Source organism: Lampetra fluviatilis, chromosome 2 (genome assembly GCF_964198595.1).
Source record: "Lampetra fluviatilis chromosome 2, kcLamFluv1.1, whole genome shotgun sequence".
Lineage (NCBI taxonomy): Eukaryota > Metazoa > Chordata > Hyperoartia > Petromyzontiformes > Petromyzontidae > Lampetra > Lampetra fluviatilis.
In genome coordinates this window covers 32366406-32375258 of record NC_136276.1, presented here as the reverse complement: position 1 = coordinate 32375258, position 8853 = coordinate 32366406, and the positions used below count along the sequence as shown (strand labels likewise).

The following is an 8853-nucleotide window of genomic DNA, read 5'->3' as shown; positions in this document are numbered from 1 at the left end:
TCCAGGGGTATTTGTCCCCCGAAATTCATTCACCTGTTTCTAATTACAGGGTCGTGCCTGTTAGTGACAGCAGTGTAAAAGCATTTGTTTTTTCCAAGGTATATTGTGCTTACGTCACACGGTGGAGTTATCTAATCAGAACTCTTGGACAGCAGTGACATAACATCACAACTTATTAGAGAATGGCATGTGGAAGGTGATAGCAAACAACTACTTCTGAAATCCATTCAATTGCCTCATCCACACTACGAGGCGCACCAACGCATATTCCCTGCTGTAGAGGCATTCATCGCATGACAAAGCAAACATGTTTGTAATTTTGAGAATTTAAATACACCGACTGAAGTGACATCCCAAATTTTATAACTTAATGTCTTCTTAGTGCAGTCAGTGATGACCGAACTGAAACCACCAACTTACTACATTCGAGACCTCGGTTTAACCACGGGTGGCCAAAACTCAGATTCCCACCTCACAGGTGAAGGGCTCAGAGACTTGAAACACAGTATCAGTCTCCTGTGTCACCCGGCCATCTTGTGCTAAAACCTCCAGGCGCTGTTCACGCGGATCAGCTAGAGGCCAAACTACGTCGTGTCTTTGCCACGCGAATTCTTAATCTTCATGATGCCCAGCAGCATTACGCGGAGCGACGGCTTTGAGTTCTCCTCCACCTGTGTGAGGTCCTCTTTGACCGGTGAGCCGTTCGGGCTGTCCCCGACCTTCCCGGCCGAGTTCGACTCCGCCGCTCGTCCTTTGACGTTGGCGCTGCTCTTCCTCTTCTCCTCGCCGGCCGTGGGACCCACAGGGGGTTTGGCCGCGGCCTGGGAAGTTATCACGCTCGCTGACCGGCGCCTCTCGTGGACGATCTTGCTGGGCGGCACCTCCAGCCGATCCGGCACCAGCCGCAGGGTGGAGCGGTCAAGCGAGCTTGAGCGCAAGGTACGGCGTGGCAGAAGTCCGTGCTGCTCGGTGCCCTGGGTGCTGTGCGACGCACGACGTCCCATCATGAGTTGCATCGGGGGTCCGTCCATCATCTCGCTCTGCTGCTGCGATGACGCCGGTAGCTGCCACCGCCGCGTGTCCCTGAGCGTGCGAAGCGTCTGTGCCTTGACCGGCATCGTGACCACCACACGGCCGGGCGAGCCGAGCTGCCGCTCCGTGCCATCGCACGATACGGACAGGCTGCGCTTGCGGCGGTGGAGCTGCTGCTGCGGAACCCTCAACAGCTGCAGCTGCTGCTCGTAGCGGGAGCCGTGCGCCGGCTGCAGGTACACCAGGTCGTCGGTGAGTGACGACGTGGAGAGGGCGCGCCTCCTGCCCTGCTGCTGCAGCAGTAGCATCGGCGGCTGCTGGTGCAGGTGCAGCTGGTGCAGGGCCTCCTCGGCTTTGCTGCTGCTCATCATCATGATCGCCTTCTCCCGGCGCAGCCGCTCCTCCGAGCCGTTCACCACCCGAGGCACGTACCGAACTTCGGTAGAGCGAAGGTCGAAGCCCACACGCAAGGCGGGTCGCTCCTTGGCGTCTCCGTCGCCCTCGGCCGCCTTGAGGGCAGATTTGAGAGGTCTCTGTGGGCCCTGAGGGCATAGCCACGCGTTCTTTCCCGTGGGATGCATGGGGGCCTGTACCTTTTGCATCGCGCCTCGAGTCTTTGATCGGTGAGGTGATTATAGAGTTGTGAGCACAGAGAGGAGCTGTGGCAGGGGAAGGGTGAGCGCGTGGGTGCGTTGATGGGAGGGTAGGTGAGCAAGGGGGTGAGCGAGGGAGTGAGTGTGCAGGTCGTGAGGGTCGGTGGGTGGGTGTTTGAGTTGGCCAGGTGGCTCTGGGGTAAGAGCGCTGAGCTGGCAGAGCTGAAAGTCCTGGGCGAGTGAGGGAGTGAGTTCGTTTTGCTTGTATGTATGTTGAACTTCGTTTGCACTGTCTGTAGCCGAATGTGCTAATAGGAGGTGCGGCGGAAGGACAACAAACTAAACACAAAAAGCAGCTCTCAGTGGTTTCCTAATAGCTTAATGAAAAAGCAATCCCCATGACCGCAGAAACGCTTCTGAAAGCGCATGATGTAGTGACCGTCTTTGTCCGATGGCCAGGAAAAAGCCACTTGCGAGGATGACCGGAGTTCACGTGATGCTTTATGCTCCCTGACGAGATCAGCAAGGTATATTCAGCACTTGGAAATGGTCCCGGTCAGTAGGCCCTGGTCAGACGCCTCCTCTCCTAAAATATAAACAAAGTCACACATGATGAATAACACCAAGCATTTAACCAATCACAGGTAAGTTCACAGTTTTACTTTTAAAACACTCCCCATGCACACATTGTCAAAGGGCAGCATATGATGATGGTTTGATGTCTGCTTACGCTGATACTGCTGCTGCTGCTGATGATGATAATTATAATAATAACTGCTCAACCGGAGCTATTGATGCATTTGGATTGCCTTTGTGCTATTCGCCTTTTGTCATTCTCTGGTTTGACACTGGTGAAACAAAAAGGTTGTCTGTGGTGTAGAGCAATCAGTTCCAAGGACAACGCATACACTATTATCAAAGCACGTTTGTTTGAATGTTCTACCATAAACATGTGTGTTTATTGCAGACTTGACGCTTATCAAAACGCGTATATTTGGTGTTTGAACGTCTTAACATCTGAACTAATGCCGGAAAGGAAAAAAAAATCCTCTTCTTTTTTTCCATCAATAATAACACAGCGACTGCTGCTGTTGTTGTTGCTGCTGCTGATAATGATGACGACGACAACGATTTTTTTTAAATTTCCCTTGTGTGACACCTCAGGCCCGCGCAGTGAAAGGGGCGAATGTGCAATTGGGTGCGAGGGCGCGCACAGATAAGCGGATACCTTTGATACCAATAACCAGCGCGCTCCGTGAGGCTACGACGCCTCCGCATGCCAATCGGGCCGGGGATGGGGGAGTTGGGATGGCGGGGGTTGAACTTGTATTTTTAACACGTGCAATCAAACAACCAACGAATGGTTTGAAAGCAGCCATTGTTCTATTACTGTGGTGGAAACCCAGGAGGGTTGTGTGCATCGTGTCAGCTAAGTTAATGTCTGCGCTACCACCGAAAACACCCCCACTTTGCATGGAAGCTGTCAAGAGAGGCATCACGTGATTGGCAGGAGAACATGCAACTCAGGCCACCATGCAATTGCCTTATTAATAACAGTACACCATACAGGGCCTTCTGTGCCAATTAAACCTCTCTTAAAATTAGTTTATGTATGTGTAATAGGTTCAACTGAGTCACAGACGTAGACACATTTATTCAGTTCCAACACACTTCCCCTGAACAGAATAACAACCTAAGGTGGTGACCACCCAGCTAACTACACTAGTTACCACGTAACTGCTACTACGGACTGGGACCAACGACTTCGGCCTGTGCCCACGTGTTGGAGACTCGTTGAACGGAGATCGTAGACGAAGGGTTTCTTCCAGGATGAACAACAAACCCGGTCCCTCTCGGGACCCTGCTTATATTCTCTGTGGCGTGGCTGGCTTCGCCCTTGGCCACGCCCACCTTCCAGAATCCTCGGGAAGGATCTGGGCCCCAATCACGTGACCCTCCCTAGACCCCTCTTGGGGCCCCTCTGTCAACTTAACCGGTCACGTGTCCTCCAGGGTCAACCAGAGTGCCATGGCCTCACACAACCTTATCGTTCGGTCGGCACCCACACACCCTGTCCTGTATGGTTGGCACTGCACTTAAAGCGTGATGCCATCCAGCGCTATTATTCAGTGCACACCGTGCCCCTCTAGGGCTGGTACTACACCCACAGCATGGTGACATCCAGCGATGTCACTACATATGTACTGTATGTGCGGGCAAGGACAACAAACTCAACACAAAAAAGCAGTTCTAAAGAAATGAGTTTCAATTAAAATTATTTAAAAGTGCACAGCTCCGGTGGTGTCCTAATATCGGATGGAAGAGCGTTCCAGACGGCCGCAGAAGCGCATCTGAAATCTCGCGATGCGGTGACCGTCTTTGTTCGATGGCTGAGTCAAAAGCCGCTGCTGCTGCTGCTGCTGCGAGGATGACCGGAGTTCGTGTGATGATGGTTTATGCTCCTTGACGAGAACAGCAAAGGCATTGCGGTTTAATTTTCGATTTTAAGCTTTCGTGACTGCAGGGATTCATCTTCTTGGTTCTTTCGGTAAAGTCACGTAGAAGAGAAATAGTAAAATAATACAAATAAAATATAATACAATAATTCTCACGACGCTGTCTTTCCGACAGACCTGTTCTTCACCTGAGGACGGCTGCTTGCGTTGTGACCGAAACGTCGTGAGCATTCTTTTATTATGTTTTATTTTTATTATTTTGTTATTTCCCTTCTACGTGACTTTACCGAAAGAACCAAGAAGCATTGCGGTTTACATTCACTCTCACTAAACATTCGCTAAACGCCATGTCTCACGTTAGGCTTAGGAACCAGTAGGTTAGCGCCGGTCTTCGTGCTATCATCACTGAAGATGTAAAATATCGTCAGGGATTCATTTTAGCTGTGTCTTGTCTGGGTCAGTGACCACAAAAAAAGATTCTAAATTCGGCACACCACATCCAGGATACCTCATGATGCGGCCAGAGGTAATATTCAGTGAGACATTAATTCCTCAATCCAGTGTTATACCCATTTATATAAATGTATCGCAATGTACTTTAATGCCAAATGGCTTCTGCAAATCGATTTTGATTAAATGTATTTTGGTGGGAGCTTTTTAGCAGACTGCGGCAAAAGCGATAAAAAATATTGATTTTAAGTTCGCGATCGGTTGCTGGAGAGGATTTGCGAAAGTTGGCCTCATCCGAGGTCAAGTTACGATGCGGCGAGCACCACAAGTGAAAGCCTAGCCCTAGCTCTAACCATAACAAACTAGCCAAATAGACTCTATCCATAAATACACTCAGCAAACCAGACACTAACCGTAACCATATCCCAAACCGCACTAGCCAATCAAAGTCTAGCCCAGCTTGTAACCACAACAAACTAGCCAATTCTACTCTATCCCTAAATATACTCAGCAAACCAGACACTAACCATAACCATATCCCAAACCGCACTCGCCAATCAAAGACTAGTCCGGCTTGTAACCACAACAAACTAGCCAATTCTACTCGATCCCTAAATATACTCAGCAAACCAGACACTAACCGTAACCATATCCCAAACGGCACTCGCCAATCAAAGTCTAGCCCAGCTTGTAACCACGACAAACTAGCCAATTCTACTCTATCCCTAAATACACTCAGCAAACCAGACACTAACCATAACCATATCCCAAACCACACTCGCCAATCAAAGACTAGTCCAGATTGTAACCACAACAAACTAGCCAATTCTACTCGATCCATAATTATACTCAGCAAACCAGACACTAACCATAACCATATCCCAAACCACACGAGGCAAGCAAAGTCTAGCTCTACCCCTGATCCTGACCGCATCCCGCTAACTGTATATCTGAATATTCATCATCAGCCTTCATCTATCCACTGCTGGATGCATGCAGGCCTCCCTTGTGATGTCGCAATCCCTCGCTGTGCTGCAATAATCCAACCCCCAAGCACCGGGGCACGTGCTGATCTCATGGCTATGATGATAACAAAGGTATAACGAAGATAACGAAGGTAGACGTCCCTTGATACGGTTAGCCCCACTGAGGCTCAACGCTCGATTTTTCTAGGAGGGTTCTCTTCTGGGATACTTTGGCTAATACGATTATAATAAGATAATCAGATTTAAATCAGTGGACGCACTCGAGCTAGAGAACTCCCGTTATGCGGATGTACTGTCTACGTCGTGGTGGTAACCACACGCTCCGATCATAAGTTCTTAACAGCCTTCTGGACTATGAAACAACTTCCGCAGAGTTTGCGTAAGACTTGCGCGTGTTAACTTAGAGCAAAACGAGTGGAGTCGGGGCATGAGAGAAATTCGTCCTGAGCGAGACCATCTACTGGGAAATCTGTGGGCGGGGGGGGGGGGGAACGCGCTTCATAGCTCATCGGATTCCTCCCGCAGTATAAATGAACATTCCGACGCTGATTTACAGCGACAATCGAATATGTAAATTTGACGGGAAGCGAATTGGAGACGTTAAAGATCCCCCCGCGTGTAGCCTTTAACAGACTGCCGCCGGGGCACGTGTTGTTAGCGAGCGCCTATTACGATAAGTAAAGGTCGGAACGGCGCACGAGTGGGAGGATTTTGTAAAACTCCACACCCGGCCGCCTTTGTCTCCCCGGTGCCGATGTTTTACACACACACCGCCCCATTATTTACGATTACACCGGGAGATACAGAGCTGCTTCTGGCTTCACCGAGCCACTGATGTCAGCCGTGGTTGGCAATTGAACTCAAGTTGGTGGAAGTTCGTCCCGAAGTGCGCTAACCACTACGCCACCGCTCCCCACGTAAGGTGACACGTTGTAGAGTACGGCGATATTAAAACGCTCATTAATGGAATGTGTCAAACGTTAGTGAGCGTTTTAATAGTGAAAAAGTCTTGAGACTCTGTGAGGCTTTCTTGGTTAAATAAAGGACACGTTGAGTGGAGCGGTGGCGCGGTGATTAGCGCACTACGCTGTGAACTCGGAAACCTCTGTTCGATTCACACTTGATTTAAATTTTCTGTTCGATTCCCGGTCACGGCTAACATCAGTGGTCACCTAACATCAGAACCGGTACTGACCAGCGTGGTGAAGTATGGTTACTCCCCCCCCCCCCGCGCACATCCATAATCGATACGGTGTGGGGGATGTCTTTACCACATCAGTGAATGAATTAAGTTGCTGTAATTATCATCATTATTTGTCTGTATTACCATCAGGATAATAACGACTCTAATCACACACAATATGTAGCACACACACACACACGCGCGCACACATAGCCTGTGAGTGCAGCACAGCGACCGGCAGCTAAAATAACAAAAATATTATTTGTCTCCGAATTCGGCCAATCTTTCAAGAGCCGCAATGCACCGTGGTGGTGGTGGTGGTGGTGGATACGAGACGATCCTTAATCGATAACGGTCACGAAGCAGCCCCTTTAAAAAAAGGACCCCGCGACACGCGTCTACGGAGGAGTCGCGTGTCGCCGGGACCTCCCGTGGTCGCACGACTGTTCGACGGCTTCTCACCTGGCGACGCAGCGGAGAGGGCGCTCCACGTTTGAGTTGCGTCTTGCGTCTGTCGCGGGCACATCCACCGGCAATCGACGGAGCAGCCGCTGGCTGAATCAGTCTTCGGAAATCATTGAGCCACAAAAGGTCGTCCAGCAGCAGCGGCAGCAGCAGCGACGGCGGCAACTTTTATTGCCTCTTCAATTCCAAAGGGCCACCCACACGCGCCGCCGTTCACGCAGAGCGCAAAAAAAACAACCGCGGCTTGCCTCTTCGGCCATGTGATTGTGACGACGTCTTTTCTAGCCAGCCGATAACAAATACAAATAATAATAATAATAATCACGAAGCGAAGATGTAGACACTCGGGTGAGAAGACGACGAAGACGACGACGACGAAGATGACGACGACGTTGTTGATGTTATCGAGGCGTGCCGCGTTAGCTGCGCGCGCGCGTGTCGTGACGGTGTCGTGTCGGTGTCGTGGCGGGGCTCGTGGATGATGAGGTTCAGCGCCGCGGAGCTTCCCACGGAGCGCGCTGAGCGGCGTCGTCCTCGTCACGAGGTGGCGCGTGACGAGGGTGGTGGTGGTGGGGGGGTGTTGGTGGGGGGGTGGTGGTGGGGGGGGTGGTGGGGTGGTGGTGGTGGGGTGGTGGTGGTGGGGGGGGGGTGGTGGTTGTGGTGGGGGGGTGGTTGTGGTGGTGGGGTGGTGGTGGGGGGGTGGTGGTGGGGGGGGTGGTGGTTGTGGTGGGGGGGTGGTTGTGGTGGTGGTGGGGGGTGTTGTTGGTGGGGGGGGGTGGTGGTGGTGGGGTGGTGGTGGTGGGGGGGGGTGTTGTTGGTGGGGGGTGGTGGTGGGGGGGTGGTGGGGTGGTGGTGGTGGGGTGGTGGTGGTGGTGGGGTGGTGGTGGTGGGGGGGGGGTGGTGGTTGTGGTGGGGGGGTGGTTGTGGTGGTGGGGTGGTGGTGGGGGGGGGTGGTGGTGGGGGGGCTTTTTTAGCTGCAGGCCACCGCCGCCACCTCCTTACCCCCCCCCCCTGCACCGCCCTGCGTTGGCCACCCAGCATGGTTCGTACAAAGGCAAAGGACCCCCCTCGTCTCGTATAGCCTTAACGGACTATTTGGGGCAAGTGCTGTAAGCGAGTATCTGCATACCTGTCAACCCCCGATCAGACCAATTCAGATCTTATTGGTCACCCCGTGCACCGTATAAATCTCGACGTTCATCATACAAAGTCCCATCACAAGAGAGAAACACAGACAAATAGACACAAATATTTTTTGCGCGTATTGAAACTGCTGTATGCCGTACGGACCTGAAAACTCAATTTCCCTGTACAAGAATACGGCTAAACCGTATGGCTTGACAGCGATGAATATCTGTCCTATGAAGGTCGGCACGGGCACACACGGGCTCGTGTGTGCGCCCGTGCCCGGCCGCCTTTGTCTCCCTAATGATGATATTTTTCACACCACGCACCACACCAGGTACTCATTTTGAGGCTGAGTCGACCTGCGGCAGGAACTGGACCGGTTCAAATATTCGCCACTGGTGTTGGTAGTGAACGGGAATCGGACTCGGGTCACCGGGTTCTTAGCGTAGTGCGCTGCCCACACACACACAACGAAGACTTAAATAACACATAGAGAGGCATACACACCTACACAGACAAAGACATACACAAAGACACGTAGGCATACTGTACATTAGCCA

The 8853-nt window shown here is 51.6% G+C and overlaps 1 protein-coding gene across 1 annotated transcript; it reads right to left on the bottom strand.

Moving 5' to 3' along the window:
• LOC144938505 (uncharacterized) lies at positions 1 to 7452 on the bottom strand. The gene is made up of 2 exons (XM_078866388.1): positions 7163 to 7452; positions 1 to 2211 (listed from the first exon to the last, which is right to left on the bottom strand). Exon 2 carries the CDS (start codon positions 1632 to 1634, stop codon positions 585 to 587), a length of 1050 nt encoding a protein of 349 aa, XP_078722514.1. The 5' UTR covers positions 1635 to 2211; positions 7163 to 7452; the 3' UTR covers positions 1 to 584.
• Between the last annotated feature and the right edge of the window lie 1401 nt (positions 7453 to 8853).